Genomic DNA, 25399 nt, shown 5'->3' on the forward strand with positions numbered 1-25399 from the left:
GTAATAGATCATCTAATGGTTCCATGTAAAGATGGATTAGGGTGGGAGCAAGGATAGAGCCTTGTGAGATGCCATGATCCACAGCCTTTGAAGTGGAGAGAAAGTTTTCAATTTTGATAATCTGAGATCTGCCTGTGAGGTATGATTCAAACCATTTAAGAACTGTTCCTTCAAAACCCTTTCTGTGTTTAAGAGTGTTAAGAAGTGTGTGATGGTTTACAGTGTCAAAGACTTCAGAGAGGTCAAGCAGGATCAGAAGGCAGGAGCTGCCTGAATCAAGGATACGGAGGGCATCGCCGATAATCTGCAGCAGCGCTATTTCGGTGCTGCAGCCTTGATTGAAGCCAGATTGAAATTCATCCAGAATGTTATTGTCCTTGATATGCTGGGTGAGTTGCTCCGCTACACATCTTTCTGTGATTTTGGCAAGGAAAGAGAGGTTGGTGATAGAGCGATAATTGTTAAGGTTGTTTCTTCATTAGTAGTGGTCACCTGACCTATTTTGACCTATTTTGAGGACCTCAGGAAAGGAACCCTGACTGAGAAAGAAGCTCATCAGACTGGACCAGAAGAGGAGCGTGTAGGTATAAAGGTCTATTGGAAGGTCGCTTGGGATAGGGTCTAGAGAGTGTCTCAAAGGTTTTGTTTTTAAAATGTTCTTGAAGAGGGTGTCATCCTCTCCAAATTGATGACTCAGAAGAGAACATGCAGAGTGGTAACCCAAACCTAACTTTGTGCAACATTGTCCAGTCCCAGGATTTCTAGGGATTCTGACCTGCATCCAAGATAGGCCCGTCCATGGGACATTTTGACTATTAATTTTAATGGCTTCATTAAAACAGATTGATTGCAAACACCGACACTGAAGTTAGAGGATCTGACTCAACTATTTTATGCACATGTGATACCAACTGTATCAAAATCAGGGCTTCAGACTTTACTCCCCGTCAGACACACACTGGCATACATGCAGTCATGCTTTTGCAAGCACTGCCACGAATCCAGGTTGCATTCCGGACACTTGGAAGCCTCATCAGTGCAGGCTCGCAAAAATACAATGTTGCGCCGAATTTCCTGGGCACAGTAATTGTAGCAGCCCTAGAGACAGCAGGAACTCTGCACAAACATATGAGATGTGAGACTACATGGTTTATTTGCCAGGATTGATAATAGGGCTCTGTTTGCACCATGCATGTGATGTGATCTGGACAGTTCTTTGCACTGTGTCCAGTCTATCAATCTGGCACCAAGCGAAAAGGCAGGACCCGAGGATTGTAGAAATCCTTCCGCATAAATATTCATGAGGTAGGATGCCTTGTGCAAATTCTTGTGACTAGCTGAAAATGCAGAGAGGGAAGCCTGAAACCGACAGGAGGTCCTGACTCTGTCCTCACATTCACAGGGCTCCCGACCCCACAGCCTTTGAAGGACAGAAGGATGCTTCCACGATGCAAAGGAGTGCCAGAGGCAGTCAGCATCCTTCAGTGCTGGGACCGGTCCCAGACCATTGCTCCGCATCCTTGCATAGCACAAGGAAGGCGTTGAATGTCTCTTTGCGACCCTCGTTTGTCCATACACACTATCGGATCGCTGGAGGGAAAAGGTTCCTGTATAGGTAGTGTAGTATGTACCCACATACTTAAGTGGAAAGGCAAAAAATAAAGGAAATATATTACAACAAAAAACGCACAATGCAAGCACAGAATTCTTATTAAACGGGTGAGCTCGTTTTTATTTTGCCATGCAAGAGAATTTCTCTATGTTATCTGAAATTCTTTTGTCTCCAAGACATGCGTAAGTTTAGTTGCTATAAGCTATCAGTTAGTATTGCAGGGAAAACGGAAGCTGCGTTTTAGCAAAATTCTCTTGCCTGAAAATTTAAATAATGAAGTGTATAAACGAACAACTGTATGTGTCAAGGCCGTCTATGGGTCTGTTTATCTGAAGCAGATCTTGTTTCTATTGTGACCATGCCAGGGATGCAAGGTTGGAGACTGATAAGGCAGGGCTGCTTGCAGCTTGCCTGAAGACCTACCATTGCCTGTTCCATTGTGCTCAGGACACTTTCAGAACACTCATTCCTATTTTGATTGTGAATTTCTTTACAGTGGTTTTGAAGTAAAGTTCCTTCACATGTCCGGTGTCATTATCAGTACCTTACAAAGGCATACAATAGGTAAGTTTGTTCAAAATAATCTTTTAATCACACTTTGCTATATTTTGGCACGTTTTCTCCATATTTTAGTTGTCATCAGTTTGTATGTCCTCATGTCCCTGACCTGGCAGCAGTTTCTCCAGGCCTCAACATACACCACAACGAACCCTCCGCCCTACAATGGTAGCATAAATCCCCGTGGATTACCAAAACTGCCAACATACAACAATGCAGCTGTCAATGGGGCATGAGCTGGTGCACAGAAAATAATGAAATGAAACAGAAGAATTTGAAAAACATTCACAAAAAGGGCCGACATCAGAGACATTTAGGACAACATTTGCAATAAGCATTGGCGATGCCAATTGGTCTGGCTTTAAAGGAATGTTGTATGGTAATGTGAAGCATTACAAGTAAATAGCATGGAAATGAATATGTATTTGTATGGAAGCAAAGAACTGAAGAATAATATTGGTGTAGGTTAAAAGGTCATATGACCATTGCACTGTCAAGTCAGACCTAAACACTCATGTAGGTTAATGGCTACCCTCCTCCCCTCTGTGCTGCTGCCACAGAAATACACCATAATTTATCTAGTTATCTGAGACATTTAAATAGCAGCACAGTGCCATGTGTATGCCCCAGAAAGTTGAGGGTTAGGCAGCTAAATAAATAATATTATCACAGCTGTTTCGAGGGCAATCACATTTTTGTGGAAACACACAACTTCTACCCAATCAAAACATGTACTCCTGGCTCCCAATATGTGGACGGAGGCAACGCCCCTCTCCAGTGATGCTCAAATAATTGTCTGGTGACATCTGCATTGTCAAGCCAGACCATAAAAATGGAGGAATTCGAGACATTTGAAAAAATGGAAGCATTCGGGACAAAATTTGGAAATATTAATGGTTTATGGACATCATTGTAAACTTCAGATTTACCTGCAGTCAGAGTGAAGTACAATATAAATTAAGTTGCCAAAGCCCTTTTCAGAAAATTAAGGGACATTTTGACTATGAATTTTAATGGATTCATTCAAACAGATTGATTGCAAACCCCGACTCTGAAGTTAGAGGATCTGACTCAACTATTGTATGCACATGTGATACCAACTGTATCAAAATCAGGGCTTCAGACTTTACTCCCCGTCAGACACACACTGGCATACATGCAGTCATGCTTTTGCAAGCACTGCCACGAATCCAGGTTGCATTCCGGACACTTGGAAGCCTCATCAGTGCAGGCTCGCAAAAATACAATGTTGCGCCGAATTTCCTAGGCACAGTATTTGTAGCAGCCCTAGAGACAGCAGGAACTCTGCACAAACATATAAGATGTGAGACTACATGGTTTATTTGCCAGGATTGGTAATGGGGCCCTGTTTGCACCGTGCATGTGATGTGATCTGGACAGTTCTTTGCACTGTGTCCAGTCTATCAATCTGGCCCCAAGCGAAAAGGCAGGTCACAAGGATTGTAGAAATCCTTCCGCATAAATATTCATGAGGTTGGATACATTGTGCAAATTCTTGTGACTAGCTGAAAATGCAGAGAGGGAGGCCTGAAACCGACAGGAGGTCCTGACTCTTGTGCTCACATTCACAGGGCTCCAGCGTGGTAGAGGAAGCAGCTTCTCCCGACCCCATAGCCTTTGAAGGACAGAAGGATGCTTCCAAAGGCAGTCAGCATCCTTCAGTGCTGGGACCGGTCCCAGACCATTGCTCCGCATCCTTGCATAGCACAAGGAAGGCGGTGAATGTCTCTTTGCGACCCTTGTTTGTCCATAAACACTATCGGATTGTTGGAGGGAAAAGGTTCCTGTATAGGTAGTGTAGTATGTACCCACCTACTTAAGTGGAAAGGCAAAAAGTAAGGAAATATATTACAATAAAAAACGCACAATGCATGCACAGAATTCTTATTAAACGGGTGAGCTCGTTTTTATTTTGCCATGCTAGAGAATTTCTCTGTTATCTGAAATTCTTTTGTCTCCAAGACATGCGTAAGTTTAGTTGCTATAAGCTATCAGTTAGTATTGCAGGGAAAACGGAAGTTGCGTTTTAGCAAAATTCTCTTGCCTGAAAATTTAAATAATGAAGTGTATAAACGAACAACTGTATGTGTTCAAGGCCGTCTATGGGTCTGTTTTCCCAACATGCAGCAAGACATGACGAGTGGGTAGACCTCCTTACCGGCTGCATCTGAATGGTAAAACAGGTGGAGGCCTTCTGCAGAATCTTGGGAAGGAGTTTTACTCAAGAGGGCTGTATTCTCAGGGGTGATTGCTTGTTCTGGCTCAAAGGGTGGTTGGCTGCTTTCTCCATGGACTTTCTCTACTTCTGGAGACGCTCTAGAGCTGATGGATGAAAGCAGCTGAAGAAACCCATTTGTCTCTGTTGCGATGTAGGATTCTGTTGTGTCTTCCAACTCCGCTTCTATATCTGTAGACGGCACAAGGTTGTGCGATGATGTCCGAAGAGTGGAAGTGGTCGCCTCTGTTGTTGCACGGGGTGTGCTAACCTCTTCCAAGCTTACATCTACTTCGAAAGGTGTTTTAAGGCCAGGGGATGTTGGCCTCTCAGTAGGCAGAACTTCTTCTTTTGTGAAGAATGCACTTGTAGTGCCTTCCAAGTCTATTTCTCCCACTAATGAAAAACATAAAGGGCTATAGTTAACAACTAGACTTCTCCAACAGATACAAAATGGAGCCTATTACTAAACCCACAAACCTCCAGGAGGGAAGAACTAATCACTGTCAACAGAATTGTATATCTTCGTCTGGAATCAAAGACGTGCCCCTCAGCTGATGTGGCTTAAAGACAGGGATGTACAGCAAAGTAGACAAAACTCCTCGAATGCCTCACTATATTGAGTTACACAAGGCTGAAATTAGCATCTTAAATGCTATCATCGATTAAGGCTCGAAATTCCTTCCCTGGAGCAGTCTGCTCTGGTTATCTTCCATGTGAGATTGAGTTCACACTAATAGTCTTTAATTCTGCCTAGAGTCTGAGGACACACCATTTGCACATTCAGTTAGTTTGTTAAGGGACCAAGAACTACAATCTAAGATCATCAGATGGTGTCCTTCTGCCAAGACTTAGGAGAGTCAAACCAAAATTGGGTGAACACAAGCTGTTGAGTGCTGCTGTGGGGCGTACAATTTACACCTAAAAGAGCTCAGTGGTACATAGATTTCCAAGTACTCTGCTCCTAACCCTATATTTTCCATTTGGCCAACCCCGTGTGAGCGGAGTTTACTTTTGAACTTTTTTGTTACTGCTATACCACAATTCTGTAATCTATGCCGAGAACCCCCCTGACTGGGTTTTGCTTCATGCTACAAAAATGAATGACGATGATGATAATGATGATGATGATGATGAGTATGGATGATAATGATGATGATGATGATGATGATGATGATAATGAAGAGGATGAAGATGATGATAATGATGACGACAGTGATGAAAATCATGACTAGGAAGATTATAACAACGACAAAATGAGAAATGTTGGCCTTGTTGCTAAATTGCCAACCATGAACCTGGGAGACTTGATGTCCTTTTCCAACTCCCTGGCTTAGTCACATTTCATGATTTTTTGATCAAGTGAATTCATCTCTCTGGTTTTCAGTTTCTGTATCTGTGGCAACTGGAAACATATGGTCATGGCTTAAATGATACTCTCCACTGCTGAATAAATAACTGAAGACTGGCATTGACACAGTGATTAAAAATCAGCGAGGAATAGCTGGCCAACAATAATGGAGCTTACTCTAGAGCAATTCTTTGTGAATAGATTCTAAGGTCATGCGATGTTGACTGTAGCCTCGATTTATTCGAGAAATGTGTTAAACGAGTGAACCGTGTAGACCTAAATAGACAGCTTGTTGTCAGGGCTTTCTAAAGCTGGCCAATGAATGTCAACGCCATGCTAGATGTTCAGGTGTACCCCTGCAGTGTGAACGATTCTCATTTAGACTCATTGTACGGAAACATCTCTCTTGGATATCCTGAGTCTGGCATTCATTCTCGTGGGCCCGTTTGGACACCCCTGCGTTAATCGTCACAGTAAACTGGCCTCTACTTCATTCTTCATCCAGTCACACTGCCATAAAGTGATCTATGAAACGGTTCTGGTTACAGTGAATATTTCTGGTATCTCTCTTGTGTGTATGTTCTACAGTGTAACAGCATCATTGCCTCGACTTAAAGTGGTTCTGGGACTTACCACAAAGAGAGTTGACACATCTGTGGTTTGCTGGACACTTGGAGCAGGCGATTCCTTCGGTGTAAGGCTTCATTCCCACTACATTACCCCTACAAGAAGAATGACATGTTATGATGCAAATACTGCCTTTATTGTCACAGTGCAACGTGTCTCACAGAGCACTTTTATATACAACAGATATCATTTCAGTTTGTACTACAAGAGTCCAGCTCGACTAACTTCTGAAATCATTCAAAACTGTAATGAAAAGCTAAATTCAAAACCGAAAATATTCTCAATGACGAATATCCTATTTGAATTGAACACTTTCTCTTTTGTTGACACTCACTTTGAAGTTTCAATGAGGGATAGAATTTACTGGTGGTATGTATCGAACACTTCATTTATACACGCTGCTGGTCAATGAAAATCTTACAACAATAATGTGTTTTATTCAAAACGTGTTACTTCGAATATTCTCTACAGAATAGTGATTTGGCCTTGTGTATGAAATCACTAGGTACCACAGTAATGTGTGCAGCCTTTTTAATTGTTTGCATAAACGACTAGGAGAGATATCATCATGTATCTGAGGCAATTCTCTACAGCTGTGCAATGTCCCTGGGCAGTAATATTAACTTACTTGTATTCTTAAATCTCCAGCATTGGTATCTCCGTTAAATTCATGAAGCTTAGTAAATACTGACAAATAATCCTGGTCAACTACCAAACTCCTACTCAGTTCAAGGACAATGAATGGAAATGTCCTTGGAGGGCCTGGTCCAATACAGTTCAGTGGGTACTGATGCGAATCCAGGGTCAGTAAAAGGTTGCGATAAGTAAATAAATCCATAATTCTTGCCAATCACTGGGCAAAAGAAGGGAGTGGGCGGGCGCTAACTGATGGCAGAGATATACATTACAGGACAGCATCAGGATGCAAGGCTGCTCATTGTGGAACAACATATTGAAAAGGAGATGTCCCAGGTCTCCTAAAACCAGTGCGCCTTTGTATCATCAAGAAGTGGTGCTTCAAGGCACCAAGACGGATAGTGGCCTTGAGAAATTCTGAAATGAGTAAGGGGCTGCCAAGTGTAACAACAATTAGTGTTGGGCTCTAGGTCTTCCTGTGGGTAATCAGCAGAACCGGTGCACACCTGATTACAAACTTTAAGGCTCCCTGATAGATCCACACTGTGTGGGAAAGATTAAGGGGAAGGTCAGAGGATTGCCCTCTGGATACAAGCGGGTGTTTGCCATATAGGAAACAGAACCTATCAGCCTGGACTGGAAGCTAAAGCCATAGCCCTCTGCTGCCACGCGTACCATTGTCTCTAGTCTATCCGCATGTGGCACATCCGCGATCCTCCCAACCATGACCTACTAGAGAAGCTGCTGAGAAGCAGAGAAAAATGATGCAGAAAAGCACCCCAGGACATGAACACTTTACAGAACCTTCCAAGCAACTCCCAGCACCATAACATCAAAGAGGTGCCCACACACCACACTCCTTCCCCCAAGGAGGAGAACTTTGAAGCACTGCAAAGGCGGGACCCAGTGAGTACCACGGAATCTCCTAGAACACAGCGACATGTGACACGGCTACTATTCTCTACTCCACTTCTTTGTGCTGTAGTGGGCTCCTGAAAGTTTCACAAACTGTGAAGAATTTCCATCAGCAATGCACTTGGCTCTCTGCTCTCGAGGCCAATGGCCTCCTGTCTTGAATTCCCCACCTCCTCTATGGATAGCAGACTAAAGGTGACTTCTGTGCTCCATCCTTGCCACCTCAAATCAGTTGGAAACAGCAACAAGGGTGAGGGGTCATTGTTGTGAACACAGAATAAGGCAGGACAATAATATTGCATCCGCTACATTGACCTACCACTACACTGCAAGGTAAGTAGCTAATTACTATTCTTAACCCACTCCTCCTATCTCCCAAGGTAAGTGTAGATGGAGTTAAGAATAGTAATTATCATCTTTTCTTGCAGTGTAGTGGCGAGTCAATTTGGTTGATGCAATATTATTGTAGGTCGACCTTGATACAGTGACATACAACCCCAAAGCGACTTCCGAACCCTGGATAGCTCTCTGCTTGCCATACTCAACATTCACCCCATGCAGCCATAAGATGGCCCTGGGTAACCCTGACCTCTCTGGCCATGAGACCGGGGGGGGGAATCTATCATCTTCCTAGCTTCGTCCACAGCTCCTTACTGAACACTGAGAGAGAGAGAGAGCTCAGTATAGAGACGGCCTGCTCCTCCACCACCCAACATGGAGACGAGGGAAAAATGCAAAGAGCTGCGGAGAGCCAGGACGGACGCGGTCACCGGGGCTCCGACCGTCTTTATCTGTAAGGAGAGCAGGGGCCTATGCTGACCTGGCGCTGTCCTATAATGCCCACAGGGCAGTCGTGCAGCTGGGTCTGGTCTGCCTTTGCTACTATCAGTTCATACCATGACTAGGAGCGGTGATGCCTTAGGGTGAGCCGTGGGGCAAGGTTTATGCCTCAGATATGATCTCAGACTGCTTCTAGCTTGATGTGAGAGCTGGAGCAGGGATGCCACTGATGATACCCTGGGGGTGACACCCGGAGTAGGGGCTGCTGCCTTAGGTATCACACAAGGCTGCTGTCATCCTGGGAAGACCCTGAGCCAGAGCTGATACCACAGGTGATATTTTGGAATACGTTTGCCTTGGCTGACACCTGACAACAGGCTGATGCTATAGGTGTTAACTGGGACTACTTTTGCCTTGGGTTGAGCCTTCATCAGGGGCTGATCCCGCAGGTAAGATCTGAAGCTGCTGCTTACGGTGCAAGTAGTCCGGTGATGCCAAAGAGTGAGACCTAAAGTTTGAGCTGTAGATTTCCTGAATTCACACCTCGATTAGGGATCCTGTCATGGATTGAGACCTGGAGCTTGGGCTGCTGTCTTGGGGTGACACCTAACCAATGCTACTCGGGCGGGACCTGTGGAGCAGTGGCTGCACTTGACTTAGGCCAACACCTCAAACTGCTGTTGACACCTTGGAGGGAGACCGCCTGTCCAGTTGTCTGCTACGGTGCATCGAATAATAATCAGCATCTGTGTTTGTATTGTATTGTATTGTAGCATTTGGGTAGCACTTAATACCCCTATGTAGGGTGCTGAAGCGCTTACCTACATGGGAAATAAGATCCACCATTTGGGGTGTCTGATCAGGAGGGTGTTGTTTTGATCCTATATGGGAAGTGTTTTCATGTCTTGCGTGATGACCACCGAGGTGCAGTTTTGTGTTATGGGGATCGGCACCCAATGATGTGGTGGATTTGGGTATGTGAGACATAGAAGTGCAAATTATAGTTAGAACTAATCAGCTTAGCCGTAGCGGCAGCAAGATGCTGTGTACCCGTACAAAAAAGGGTTGGGGGAGTAACCAGGAAAGGCCCAGTAATCCATACAGCGACATACGCTAGACAGAGATGCTGTTGAATGAGTAAAAGCAGTGTCATCATAAGGATTTAGGAATTTGGTGATTTTGCCTTAAAAAGTTAGAGAAATGCACAGAAGTGAGCATGAAAGAAAGTAAATTTTCCCCGGGCCCTTTGGGAGGTGGGGACTTTGTGCAATTGCCCATGCTTTCAAAAATCTGAGTAAAACGATAGCAAAACAGCAAGAATGGGAGCTGGTAACATAAGCAGTAGTCATGCACCATGTCGTTTTATTTTTAAAAGGCAGGTATACTTTCTACTCAGGATCAAATACATCCCACAAAAGAGGAGGGATGTGGGAGAGCATTCAAGGCTGGCAATGGGAGCAGAAATGACACAAGCCACCCATCTCGTGCTAGACTGAAAGAAACCAACATTTTGTACCGGAGTTCGTCCTAAGCCCCTCTCAGGATCTCAAAGCTGGATGAGCCCCAGCCATGGACGGCTAACAGCTCAGACGCCAGCTAGTCGGGCAGCCTGCACATGCGAGAGTGATAGGTTGCAGCCTTGACAGCGTCAGAACAAACCGGCTTGCCTTATGTTATCCTGGTGTCTTCACCCCTCCATGTGCTCCGAATAATGTTCTTGAAACCCAAAGACCTCTAGTATTTCTTCTTTACATAATGAGGTCTCCTCATAACCTATTAGAGTTTCCTGCCAGAACAGCTTCCATTTTCATTATTAGTGGTTAAAAAGGACACAAAGTGGTGAAAGGAGACTTATCCTGCTTCCTTTATTTTGGTTAGGGCAGCAGTGCGGCACCGATCTGGTAGTTCTCAGTTTGTTCAATGGTAGTCCAGCTCTTCTTTGACCTCTTTGTTCCATGGCAATGCACATCTTTCGCGGGGCATGAACGTACTGTTTTACCCAGGTGCGTGCCCCTTTGTCCTGGGCGTATCAACTGAGCAGGAGGTGCATTGCCACTGGGCCCAGAGTTCTGAAGGGCCTAGGGAGCCCTGATTATTGCTCTATGTTCTTGCAAAGCAGTAGTGGTTTAACAAAAGCCCCCGCAGCCCCTGTGGTGCGGGGTAGGGGCTGACCTCCAGGGCCCCCCCCCATAGCAAAAGTGATAGATAGGTAGTGGGCCGGGGAGGCAAGGCTCCCTCCATGTACATGTGCGGGGGGGGTACAACTTTTGTTACGTCACTGCCAAGCAGTGGTCTGGGGGCACATGTTCATTCTTTGCACTATGGTCCATGGCACCCTTATAACGCCAGTGCCTTTGTGCCACACTCCATGTCATGTCCACCACAGCAGTGGCTGCTCGTGCTCAGTTGCCCCACCCCTGAACATGTCTTCCCTCTGCTTCAGACTCTCTGGAGGGGGGAAGGCCATAGAATGAGTATGCTCGATAACAAGACAGATCTGTTATGGGGAAGCAAACCCTCAGAGTCAAGTCAAGTCAAGTCAACAACACTTCTATAGCGCAGACATATCACTCCGAAGAGTCTCATGGCGCTTGCAGCGGCTGGAAGCAGAGAGAGAAAGTGGAGAGGGATTACTGATCGAACAGCCAGGTCTTAAGTCTGTTTCGAAAACACCCAAGAACGGGGATAGACTGCAAGTCGACCGGCAACTTGTTCCAGGAAAACGGAGCTAGGTATGTGAAAGATCTACCACCCTGCCTGGTGGTAAAAATTCTAAAAGGAGTGAGTAAAGACTTAGCACTTGACTGCAATGCCCTCTGGGGTTTGTACCAGCAGAGTTTTCTGGACCAGTATTGCGGTTTGTTGCCATAAAGGTATTTATGGGTGAGACACAGGACCTTGAAAAGAATGCGCTTTTTCACTGGGAGCCAATGCAGAGCTCTAAGACATGGGGAAGAGGAGGTTCGTTGAGGGAGATTCCGAATCATCTTGGCTGCAATATTTTGCAACACTTGGAGCTTGTTTAGAAAGGATTCATTTATGGATAACAAAAGTGCATTTCCATAATCCATTCGGTTGGTAATCAGACCCTGAAGCAACGGTTTTCTTGCCTCCAAGTCCATCTGCACTATGCAAAAGACACAGGCGTTGGCTCGCTAGAGCCTACCGAATCCCGATACTTCCTTAGAGATGTGTACATCTCTGTACTTTAAAGGCCAGAGGGCCTGGACACTAAGACCACCTTCTCCCGAGTCCGCCCATCACCCGTAAGCGCACACGCCTCTCCTCCCTAAGCCACTCGTACGAGCCGGCTTTTAAGAGCCCCTTCATTAAGTGCCCTTCTTGCTCTCTGGACCAGCGTGCCCACCGGACTGAGCCTCTCTCCAGCACCCCCAATCTCTGGCCTCCTACGGGCAGCTGGGTTCGATCAAGAGATCCCTGAATTCCGGCTCAGGCGGCCTGGGCCAGCATATTGAGTAGAAATGTACAGTGTATTACCTCACATTATTATCTCTTAAAATATATTTTAAAGCCTCAAGTCTTTGAACAAGACCCCTAGTTCAAGGTCTCAGACACCTACAGCCAGGGCTTTAAGTGGAATGAAAAAACTGGGGGGGGTCTCTCGGAGGGGCGTGGCCATTGTACTTAAGGGCGTGGCTTAAAAACAAATAAGCTACAAATCTGTTCTTAGCGTACTTTGCCCCCCGACTTGTATTTTGCTGTTTCTGTCATTGTATCCAGATATATGATACAAGTAACATCATACCTACAACAACTATTGGCTTGTCAGTGGTTATTAGTTGCATATGATAAATAAGCAGCAACTGTGGCGTGTATATAATAATGAAAAAGCTTCCACTTAAAGCCCTGGTGACGCCAGGACAAAGAGTTTCAAAAAGAGAAGAGAAATCCAGTTAGAAAATTACTCTCTTTAAAGGATTTTCCTTCCCCTACAACGCTCGCCGGGCATGACGTCATGCCTCAACGTCTGCCCTAGTGAGAAGTGAGCAGGGTGAGTCACTGCAGTCCGAGAATAAAACGGATCTCCTGTGCCAGGGTACACAACAGAGCCCGATAGTGACCCGTTTCGAGGCCTCCTTTAAACAATTGCCGGTGCTCAGCACCGGTGAGACCCGGCCCACTTGAAGCCCAGCCTACAGCCTCAGCCATGTGCAGGTGAGCCGAGCGGTGACTGCCTGCTAGCTTTCTTTTCTGCACCACCTTTTATATTGTTTTATGACCCCTGATGCTGCCTTTCTGTGCAGACCTTCAGCGCATATTTGGCCTGCGCACTTGTCAAGACTTGGAAAGATTCACAAAGCCAATGTTGGAAATTGAACTTTACAGTACTCGTAATCGGGTGCTGATTACAAATGTTACATATCCGTGCAGATTGTATGAACCATCCAACCATTCATTAAATGAAAATAAAATGTATCAAGCGCGACTATTACCCTGGGGTGTCTAGGCGCTGACTCAGAGAGAAAGAGTAAAAGCGGCATTAACATATCGATTGAAAAGCATTCGTGAGAGCATTGAGTTGCTTCTCTGCTCGTGTGTTCTGGTGTCGCGATAATCCAGCGATTGTGAATGCACAGAGCTTGTACATCCACAAACATTGTTTTTTTTTCACTTTATTGTATTCTATCATCATTTTATTTAGTGTAATGAGGTTGCACGATTGTACTACATGGCACCTGTTTGTACTCTGCCTATGTTTGTATACCGAGACCTCATTAAAGCGCTGCTTCTCTACTAAAACTGACAACCCTGGTTGGACATTGACTTCTTTGCTGGAGCTGTGGTCATTTTGTTGTACTGTGCCCTGCCTCTACCAAGCATCACCTTCTTATGATTAAACCTTAACTGTTCGTCACGTCCACCACAGGGCAAGGAAACCCAGAGGGCCAACTTTCCACCACAGAGCGAGAACCCCCCCGTCCACGTTAGCAGGGAATAAAAGCACTCTCCCCTATGACAACACCTGGCTGCCGCTGCAACTGCAGCAATCGAGGGAAATCTGAAAATCACCAACAAGTAAAGCTTGTAGATACTAGCACAAGAAAGGACTCAAGCCCCCGATAACTCTGGTTATCTTGCAGGAACTCAGATGAGTGAGTGCTGTAGGCACACACACTGTGGCCGTGTGACCCTCAAGGACCCTGAGAGGGGTTCAAGTTCACCTACTCCAGAAGATAAGCTCAGCTTCCAACAAATCAGTACCCTGACAGCCCAAATCACTTAATGTAAAGGAGGCGTGGCCCAAATTGTCCACCTTATACATGGCCACACCCTCGATGGACACCTATGTCTGAGATGATGTTCTCAGCCTTCCTTGGGATCGCTTTCTTGCCACAGCAGATGTTTTTTCTGACCTGCTTTGTGTTTTTACTCTAGGGTATACACCAATCTGCAAGACATATGGAGGGGAATATTTTTTCAATTGCTAATAACACAGCATAACTCTGATGAAGTTGGGTACACCTGAACTATCTCCTCAACCATAGTGTACGGCTGTTTTCCCCTTTTTGACTGATAGTCAGGAGACTCTTGGTGGGGCCAGTGAATTATTATGTAAGCTTTCTTTTTACCTGTGACCCTGAGTGAGAGGTGGCAGCTGCTGCCCTTCACCTGCGAAGGTCTACCTCACTCCCCATTCTTCGTGTGTGGGATATGAGAGTGCACATGGGCGTGTTTCACCTGGGTTTAAATCCAATTGAAGATGTCCTCTTGGAACACAATGTGAATGGCTGCACAGCGTGCTGGTTTTCCCTGCAGAGTATCCGATGAGGTCTAGGACTACTATGCTGTCTGCATAAAGCAAACAAGCTACTTCTCTTTCACCAATAAAAGGGGCAAAGCTTCTGCTCTGGGTCAGGAGGGCAGGGAGATCAGAGATATATGAAGAAAAAAGTAGCAGAGCTTAAAGGCTCTCTTGTTTTAGGCCATTTTAAGTTACTATCTCCCTTGATAGGCCTCAATCAAATCTTATTCAGTCAGTTAAGATATCTGTATTGACTGAAATCTTAATCACTTTCTGTTCTTGTTTGCCACATGCATGTGGACATTTGCACCGTAGAGGTGCAGTGTGGACTTACTGTAGAGTAAACATTCTAAATGATTCTTTTGATAATCATTTGATTGCGAGCTTCAAGGCTAGATTGCTTCTATTTTTTCAGTGGGTACCTTCATTGTACTACCAAGAGTGGCTACCCAGGCCTTTCGAGACGTGGAGAGTTTTCTATTTCTTTCTCTCGAAACAGATGCACCTTTTTGACTAGCCATTGGTGTCCTACCGATAAGGTCCCTCTCAGCAACCAATGGGTCTTACGTTGCTGTCCTCAAACGTTACAGGTCTTCTAAGTTTAGCAACCCCAGGTGGGTGTGTTATGTCAAATCCACATCATCTGTCGCCAAGAAACTTGGGCTATGGACAACAGCTTTTTTATGGAAAGATATACGAACCACTTTGTACCTGCTGTGCCATCAATTGCTGGTAGAGCTAAGGGGGGCTTAATTATGTTTGTTAAAATTGAGCTGAGTGGATATACTGTGGACCACAATTGGCAAGTTTGCACTGTGCAGGGAGTACCACTCGCATTGCCTGGTCACTCTCCATTGGTTTGAATACATTTTCATAATAGCAAGGGAGGTCGCTTTGAGCCCTCCGGAGTCTCTCATCTTGATCGTGGCTTGAGCTCCATATCAGAGACGGGTGATGGCCAACCGCAAATTGTCCTTGACGGTGACTTTAACTCTCATTCATGTAATCTTGCCCTGGAGGGTGGTGCCTCTCCTGGCAGATGTCGGTTGAATGAAGGTCTACATTTTGCTCACTCCCGGGATGGCCGGGAGCTAAATGAGCTCTTAGACTCTCACAACCTGGTCCTCAGCTTGGAGAAATTGGTGAATTCCCTGAACTCCGCAATTTGCCTGTCTTACATAGGGAGGGGCAGTGGTTTGCTCATTGATTTTAATTTGTTTCAGCACAATTATACCTGCTCATCTCTAATTTTAACATCATTTTCAGCCCTATAAGTGACCACAATCTGTTATTCCTATCCCTGGATATTGCCTTGGGCCCAAATCAAGTCAATGGGTGCCCTTATGATCTTGTCCGCTGCTCGCCAAGGGAGAAGGGTGAATTGGGCTCAGGTGGTTCCTCAGCGTCTACAAACGTCTTTTTTTGCTTCCTGCCTGCATGATTTTAGTGTCTGCCTGGATAGTGATGCGGGGGGAGGTATCGGGAGCTTACACAGGTATGGCGCAGGGGGTTAGTAGACTTATGACGGTCACAGCCATTAGCTACCGGGTGTCACAAATCCCAAAATGGTTTGATAGGGACTGCTTCAGCTTGCTGCGTCATTTAAAAGGCAGCCCTGAAGCAGTTACTAAGGAATGGGCATTTGATCAGAAACTGTCAGTGGGCTTTTAAGTTGGCACAAAAGGTGTGTAGACATAACCTACAGGAGTCTGCCTGGGAGGACCTTTGTCAAGCCCTGCTTTTCTGAGGGCTCTGGCCTGCTTTTATTTCATCACAACCCGGAGCAACCGTGGGTGGATGACTTTGAGGGCATGTATAACCAGGTGGTTGAGGGGGCGAAATGACCTCTGTGACACCGGTTAAAACTGGTAATCAAGTGGTCTTCAAGCTAGATGAAATCCAACAATTAATTTTTGCCCTGTCCATGAACTAGGCCCCGGCCCAGACAGTTTATTACCAGATCTGTTCAAAGCTAATTTAGAGGTTTGGGCCCCTTTACTAACACAGGTCTTGAATGCGGCTGCACAGGAGGGGTTGCTACCCTCTTGGTCCACTGCCATAATCGTCCCCATATTTAAGAAGGGGGGAAAAGATAATCCACAATGTTATCGTCCGATTTCCTTATTAGGTTAAGGTCCTGGGGAGGGCAATTTTAAAAAGGCTGTGTGATCGGGCAGACGATAATAACATCTTGAGTGATGTCCAGTATGGTTTTAGGACGGGGAGGTCGACTTCAGATCAATGCCTTAATCTCCATTTAATTATCAGCATATATATGGTGGCTTTGTCTGAATCTCTACACCTTGCATTTATGGACTTGCCTTCCACATTTGACTGGATGAATCAAGCAAAACTTTAGGCTATGCTCAGCGACATGGGGGGGTCGATGTCAGCAATGCAGCATTATTAGCGGTTCTTCATTCATCGACCTCTGCCTCGGTGCATTTTTCTCAAGGTGCAGCATGCTCATTTGCAACAAGCTGTGGGGTCCATCAGGGATGCATACTTGCACCTTTTTTGTTCACCCTGTATGTTAACGGGCTAGAGTCAGCGCTCCTATTGGTGTCGGCCGACTACCCTAAGATTGGGGACAGATATCTCCCCATTCTGATGTATGCGGCTGATGCGGTTTGAACCATCAGGACCGCAAAGGGGTTGGACCTGTTAATGTCCAAGTACATGTCTTTTATGGGACTCCTGGACCTGACGACTCGAAGTCCTACTTAATGGTTGTGGTCCCCAAATCTACCAGCAGTAAGACCTGTAGTTCATAATGTTTTGCTCCTACTTCAGTTGGCCAAGGCAGCGTTTTTTAATCCCCTAGCTGAAATCACTGCAGTTTAAACAAGTCAGGTCCGCCTTGTTGTATCTTCAGATGCTCCCTACTGAGTATGTGACTTTTACTGTTTTATCTTTTTATGAGATTTATGGGCGTCCAGGAAAACAAGACCTGATTAATTGTTTTATATGTTTTTTTGTGCTCACAAGCAATTTTATTGTCTGTGTTTTATTACTCATAAATGAGATTTTATTGTTTTTGATCTGTTTTCTTTTATGGTGATTTTACTTACTGAATAAAGATTCATATTGATTGATTGACTAGCTAATTCAAATCACAAATATCTAATTTGACTGAATTATATTGCATGAATGAGATTTAGTTTTTTTCTCTAGATCCGGTTACAATCAAGAAGAACTAGAAGAAGTAAGGGCTAGTATTCCCTTACAAAGACATAGCAACTTCTCTCTCAGCCTCTATACTACCAGGCCGCTCCAAGCGGTACTGTAGAAGGAGCTCTCTTTCCCTTCAGACGATGCTTACACCGCCCCGTGCCAAAGGCTTTTCCCAAACAGGAAACTGCAACCCATTTTTGCGAACATATCTCACTTTTACTAAGCCAGCTGAGTAAGCATTATTCACTTTGTAGTCTTTATGTGTTTGTGTGCCAAATAAAGTAGAAGCTAAGAAAATGTGCTGTGAAAAAAAGACTATCTTTTTATGAGTGGAGGTCTCCTCCCGACTGCAGAGTCCCTGCAGTTGTAAAGTTACTATTAAATCATAGTTTGTGAATACCAAAAAAGAGTTAACTTAAACAAAAGTGTAAGTTTATGTTTGTGAATCAAGCCCGCAGTGTCATAGCCCTCATCCTGAGGAGTAGTCTGCACATTTCACGATTAGTGCAAGATCTTTCTAGGCATGCAGTCAATCACACTTCATCATCTTCTCTCTGCTGCAGTCACGATCCAGTGAGCTGTCCATTATTAAGAAGAGGAGGGCACTTCTTATAAACTCAGCAACTAAATGGGATACCCACCTGCCCACCAGCCTTCCCTAACATATTATTTGAAAAGCACAACTCAGAGGGCTTCGTTTTTAAAAACCTCAATGGCAAAATATTTTACTACCCAGTCTACTATGATTAAAAGATCAAGGGTAGATGAGAGTAAATCTGAATATAGGGCTAACATTAAATATAATAGAGGTAAATCATCAAGTGGATTAGAAAATTAACTGGTGCTGATTGTCTGCAAGGGACTAGGGAGCAACCTGGCAGCCTAAAAGGTGAACAGGCCTATTTCTCCCATCAAGGGTACTGCCTATATTTTCAGCCTTTATCTTGAAGCAAAAACAAAATAAGCAGTGATTTAAAGTTATCTATAATTCTAATCAGCTTTAGGCCTTTTGTTTTTAACTTTTTGAGAGAGAAATTTGCCTTAGTGATAACATTGTTGGAGCCTGCACATGAACTAGATGATGCAGTATCATAAGGACTACCCCATGAAGGAGAAGAGATAAGCAGGCAGCATTTCCTATTCCCACTATCAGGCACTGGTCACGTGACAGACAGACAGATGAGCGGACGACTGGTGGACGAGCGGAGCTCCAGTGTCTTGGAGCCTCGGAGCCCTGAAACCGCAGAGTGCTGTGTGATCCATCAACCGACTGACTAGATCAGTAATGGGGCCGGGTGACGGAGCAACGGAGACGGAGCAGGTGCGGAGCAGGAACAAGGAACAACGGTGAGGATATCGGTGAGGATATCGGCGGTGGCAGAGGCAGCAGGCTGGTTGCAGGCTAGTTCTCAAACCGGGGCTCAGGCGGGCCGGTTTTCAAACTTTACAGCCCCAAGCACCTTGGGGAGCCGGCCACCTTCTTAGCTCCCCCAACACCCCATTCTCCTCTGCCTCCTCTGCCTCCCCCTCCCTCCGCCCTCCCCTCTCCTGGCTCCCAGTAATCACCAGCAATCACCTAACCAACCATAGCGGTCATGGGTGACACGGCCCCATTTTCCGGACACGCCACGACTTATCAGGAGGGCAAGCGCGGCTGCCTTTTAGCAGGCGGCCGCACCAAGTGAGAGCCCCTGGCTACCTGCAGAGTCGGCCTGTTAGATCAGGTCTGACCAGAGTCTGCAGTAGCCTCGCGAGCCCTGCTTGCCGAAAAATCTGTTGGCCAAAATTCCATATGAGCACCTCCACTTGAAGCTGTTTCAACAACTCTCAACCATCTAATTTACCATCTAAGTTACCTAAAAGTCTAACCTACCTGAAAGTCTTCAGCTTTCAGCCTTTAGCCTACAGTCTATAGCCCTACAGCTTATAGTTTTCGCAACAGTTCTTAAAAACTAACAAGAGTCAAGGATCATTACTTAGAGTCATCTTAGCTCACAGTTACACCTAGGTTTGCCGTGTGCCGACGTACCCTCCGAGCTCCAATCTAGCTCAGGAGCACCTACTTTATCGGACGACAAGGGGCCAACAAGGGGCTAAATAGAGAAACTTGAGCTTGAGATTTAGCCTCCAACAATCTCAGTCATTTCAGGATCCGAGTTGCGTCAACTAACCTGTACCAAACAAGGCCTCAGACAATATTCTCTGTACCGGTATCACATTACAGAAGCCATTAGTTCCCTGTTGTTCTGCATCTAGGCCCCGTGGGCTCATTAGTGAGAACCAGTGAGAGCTCCCGGAACATCTAGTGTAGAGTATCATCCAATCAATTAAATAAAAAAATAAAAATAAAAAACTTCCTAAGAAATTGGCTGTCGGCGGCACTCCCTCCCTCCCATAGTAAGAGTTTTTCAAGCTTTCCAAACATGAGATCGTGGCGGGAGAGGAAAACACCATCAAAGTCTATAAAAAGAATCGCAAAGGCAAAAGCCATCTCCCATAGTTCGGAAGCATCGACCGACCGGGACTCAATTGCTCCCATAAACTTACCGATAAATCAAGCCTCAATAAGGGACTACTTTAGGAAACTAGTGCCACTGGCTGCCCCCAAGAAATACTCTAGTCCAAGGGCACTGATCCAGGCTTTTCCATTAACAAAAGCAGGAGCATCTCCGAATATAATGTTAATTCAGGCTTCGATCCACGCGACAGACACTGAAGGCGAAATCTGCCCGAAGCCATTCTCCACAACAACCATGGAACCAAACAACTCGGACACTTCAGCAATCCCAGAAGGCAGTCGATCACCCCAAGTCCCAGGACAGTCCCCTCTGGATCAACAGTTAGTTCAAACTGAGCATGCTCCAACCCAAGATCCTACCCTCAAAGATGCTAGTTTCTCAATAGTCCAGCCTGCACAGTTCCCAAGCCTGTCTTCTCCATTACCACCAAAAGTCTCCATTGTATCCGACAAGCAAGAAATAAATGCCAGTGTGATGACTCCCCAAGTCGTGTCTCATCACCACCCTCAACTTAAAAATCCAGAACCAAAAAGTTAATTAGAAATGGCCAACCCAGGCGTTAACATGGGTAATCAAGAGGGGCAGGAGATAATTTTATCCATACTCCCCTAAATCTCTCGTTTTTTTCCAATGATCAACCAAAACCAGAAGCCAACAAAACTTCACCACCTGCAGATCAAAACGATCTTTGGATACAGTTACTACAGACCCTTCAAACCTCGGCAGCCGCTTTAACTTACCACTCTGACAAAATGGACATGCAGGTGCACCTCTTGAACACGCTAGCGGTGTATACCGCTGGTATAGATCAGAAACTAGAGGCACTAAATCTGCTCATTACAAAAGCTCAATCCCAAGCCAAACTGGTTCAATCGGTATGCTGCTGCTCCCCCATCATTAATTCATTATCAACTCTTCCACAATTCCTTTCTTCCGTGATAACAGAAATTAAGAACTTACCCTTGGCAGGGTCATCAGTCTCACAAACTCCGTCCTGCAACACAGTCGAGGGCCCAACTGCCACTGAAGACCAGTCCCCACCAATACCCCCGCATCTCACGGAGTTAGAGGACAGCAAAGCAACCTTTATTACTTCAGACGAAGAACACAACAAACATAGGTTGTCCAAAAGGGAAAAAAAAAGATTACGGAAGAGTCGGAACAAACACACAATTGAAATTAAAACACAAAACTCCAGAGGCCTGGTTGATATCACCCTAGAGCAAGTACGAGAGCAGCAGCTCACTTCAGGCGCAAACCTGTACCCGAATCCTGCATCACAAGCCCCGACTCCGCACAAAGATCCCTGGCAACAAAATACTATCAAGAGGGAGGGTCTCAAGGACGTGTGTTGCTTCCAGAGCATCCAACGCAAGCAGAATTCGATCTCGGGACATCACCAACACCTCCCCCTGCACCAGTTATATTGCTATTGGGAATCGAAAATCCCATGACGCAGTTGCTAGACACCATCCCCAATAGCCCATCATTAGAGGAGTGCAACCCTCATGCCCTGCAATACATAGTTACCCAGCGCGTCCATCAAAACCTCTTAAAAAGTTCTAGTAGCCATTCGCAAGCATCTCCGAGCAGAAGATTTCCTGCTCAGTCATCAACCAAAAACCAACGCGAGTCGTTTTTATCATGCGCTGCCACACGCACAACCACACAGGTTTCCATCGAAAACCTAATGAAAATAAAGTCCCCAACGGATGACAAAGCTCTTAAGCAGCCTAATACAAACGCAGGCACCACATTATTGCTAACACCGGAGTACGTCTCAAGAGGCCCCACAATATCTTAAACCGTAGAAATATATTAAGACTCTTTAAATCCATCCCAGACTTGAGCATCGTGCAGTCTAACGACATAATCGCCATCCAATTCATTCCATCCCCAGGCACCCATGCGGGCGAAACAACCCAACTAATATTGGCTACCCCAGCGATTCGAGAATTGGTTCAGTCAAAAGCAGACCAATTTAAAAATTGGGGCATAAGGATATCATCATTTAGTGCCCCTTGTTTTCCATCAATTTTGGAGACTGATCGGGACCAGGTACCTAGTGCAAGCCCGGCCCCCTTTTCAGTATTAAAAACTGCAAGAAGTCGTTCACCGAAAGCAATACAGAAGTACAAACGATGTCAGCAAACCTCGGTAACAGTAGATTGGCCCTGGCTCCCAGGGGCCCTAACAAGAAGCAAGAACAATTGAAATATTTCCAATCTAGGCGTATCAATATGCTCGTGGAACATCAACGGCCTAGGACAAAAAATTCAATCAGCCGCCACTAGTGGCTTTTTAAAGGAGCACGACATCATTCTACTGCAGGAAACCTGGGCAGTTGACAATTCACCCATAGAAAGCTATCTCGAATTTGCATCGTTCGCAACAAAACAGTCTAAGTTCGGTCGGCCAAGCGGCGGCCTAGCTATTTATGTGTCAACCAAACTATCTCAGCATACTAAACAGCTGAAATTTAAGGAAGATTGCCTTAGTGGAATACTAATGGGAAGCGGACAGATCGAAAACCAGCTACTTCTTCTCAACGTTTATATATCCCCACGGACCTCAGAGAAAAAGTCCAAATTGGATAGCCTGACCAATAACGTATGTACATTGCTCAGCGAGTATGGCAGCATACCAAGTATAATCACAGGCGATTTCAACACAAACCTTTATAGTAATCTCATCGAGGATCCTGAGCCTACTCTGCAAATGGTTCCATCACACCTAGTCTCACAGTCAATTCCCACCAACAACAGACTATCTAAATTGGGGGGGGTATGCAGTTACCCAGCTCAGCAGCATTGGTTATACTGTCCTGAATGGTCGTTTCCCTATGGATAAACCCCCAGTCTGGACACGATCTGATGGCTGAACTTTCTGTTTTCTGGATTTTTCTCTAGGGAGCATAGAAATTCTCCCACTGATTGAGAACTACTACATTGCACCACAAGGCGATAGCGACCATCGGCCTCAAATAATAACAATACTTGCGAAAACCCCGCGCCACCAGGAGTTAGCTTACACCCACGGAGGCATATATACAGAGAATTTAAAACAATTGAAATGGTCAGTCGACATGGCCCCATCTTTGATGGAAAAAAGCAGAGCACTGTTAAATCAACAAGTAGACATTGATTCCACAGCTATTAGTAGCTGGGCAAATTTTACCAACTAATTGTTATATGCAGTGCCCGCAAAGAGGAAAACCGGGCACCAGGTATTTCAATCATACATTTCACCAGCAACAAAAAAACTAAAGCTTCACAGAAATCGAGCCCTTCGGCAATCAAGGAAGAGTCCAGACAACAAAACAAAATTTCTCAATTATAAGCAAGCTCAAGCAGCCTTTAAGTCCGCCGCACGTAGGGAAAAACGAGAAGCCTCCGATCGATTTTGGCTGAAGCTCTTCCATGAAAGCAGGAAATCAAATTCAAAGCAATTCTGGTCCATGGTGAACAGGAGCCAGCGAGGCGGAAATGGCCACGGTAATGCAAATATCGGTGCCGATGAATGGACCTACTTCTTATCCTCTCACTTTAAGATCATTCATTACAAAGACAACAGCCCCACTTTGCCAAGCATAAACAACTCAATGATACTTCCACCAGAGGCCGCCAATCAAACACGTCCGCGGCTAAGCCCTCTACCCATTAGCACACCCAAAGAGCTTGTTCACAAAAGCAGGAACATCACTAACTCACTCACTGAAAAGCCAACAGTGACACCTGAAGGAATAAAGTACAGGACCCTGCGCTCTATAAAGAACGCCAGGGCTGATGGCGCGCCAGGTCCCAATGGTCTCCCCCATGCAATGTTCAAAACGGAAGCCGAATTCTGGTCAGAGCATCTGACCCCCCTGTTTTTGGAATGCTGATCAAACTACGAAGTTCCCGACTCCTGGAGAGGTGCAATCATCCACCCCATTTACAAAAGTGGGAAGAGAAACAACCCCAGTAACTATCGAATGATAGCCCTCCTTGACGTGGAATCTAAATACTATGCCAGTATTCTATTGGAAGATCTCCTGACCTGGGCACACAAAACAAAGTGCCTCCCATTCAATCAAACAGGTTTCGTGGCCAAATTCGGAACAACAACCAACCTACTGACATTATCTGTTCTAATAGAGAAAGCTAATGTCCAACAAACTCATCTGCACTGTTCCTTTGTGGACTTCAAAGCAGCCTTCGACCACGTGCCCTGGTAACTATTGTGGCAAAAACTAAAAGGCTGGGGAGTTCGTCAGTCCTTGCTACTAGCAATAGTTCAACTCCACTCTAAAACGTGGATAAGAATCAAGCTGGGTGAAGGCTCCCACGTTTCCAGGAAGATTGAGACCAGTAGTGGAGTAAAACAAGGTTGCGTGCTGGCTCTACTCCTTTTTAACCTGTTCATATCAGACCTTTCGCTAATCCTTGACAGCGTCAATTGTCATCCCCCTCAATTAGATGGAGTACGAATTGCAACCTCCTATACGCCGACGACTTGGTGCTGCTCAGCCACACGAAGGTGAGCTTACAGAGGCTACTTGATGAACTGCTCCCCTATAGTGAAAACAACCTCTTAGAGCTAAATCCATCAAAAACAAAAACAATCACCTTTGAGAAACCCAAGAAGTTGCACGGAGGGTGGCACTTTAACAATGTAAAAATTGACTCAACACCTCGCTATAAGTATCTGGGAAATTCAGAAAAGTCATGCCACCCATAAATATCGGCTCCACTTGGAGCACAGCTTACAATTACTTGGTATCAAGGATTTTTGGGGAACAACCCCCCCCCCCAGTCTGCATTAAAGCTGGTTATCAAGAAGAGCGCCAGGTTGTGGTCCTTTCACTCAGACAGGGCAATACTGTCAAAAAGGAAACACGCCTGGGCAGTAATCAATATGTTTAACCCAGGAGTAGAATCCCTTCATCTATCAAGCACCACAGCACTTTACCTGAAACTAAAGTTCCTGGCGCTGAGGTTGGGTGAAGGGCCTTTCTTGAAAAATCTTCCAGAATGGCACCGGAAAGACAGCCACACACAATGCAGGCTGTGCGGTTACCACACCGAGGGGTTGGAACACATAGTCTGCATATGCCCAACAATGCTCACTTTTAGACGCTCATTATTGCGAGAAGAATGGATAAGACTTGGAATTCAATCTTGCCACCAAGCTATAATAGCAGCTTTCAACCCGGATAATACAAAGCTGAATATCGGCCTAACAAAAT

The 25399-nt window shown here is 45.3% G+C and overlaps 1 protein-coding gene across 1 annotated transcript in view; it reads right to left on the reverse strand.

Moving 5' to 3' along the window:
- The window catches only part of LOC146810764 (uncharacterized), a 144533-nt gene that overhangs the window by 23048 nt on the left and 96086 nt on the right, over positions 1 to 25399 (reverse strand). Inside the window, exons 4-5 of the mRNA XM_085617797.1 lie at positions 6391 to 6479; positions 4350 to 4802 (exon numbers count right to left, since the gene is read on the reverse strand). Of these exons, the coding sequence (XP_085473923.1) occupies positions 4350 to 4802; positions 6391 to 6479 (542 nt within the window). The remainder of the gene's footprint in view (positions 1 to 4349; positions 4803 to 6390; positions 6480 to 25399) is intronic.

The sequence above is a fragment of the Triturus cristatus genome, chromosome 7, assembly GCF_964204655.1.
Source record: "Triturus cristatus chromosome 7, aTriCri1.1, whole genome shotgun sequence".
Lineage (NCBI taxonomy): Eukaryota > Metazoa > Chordata > Amphibia > Caudata > Salamandridae > Triturus > Triturus cristatus.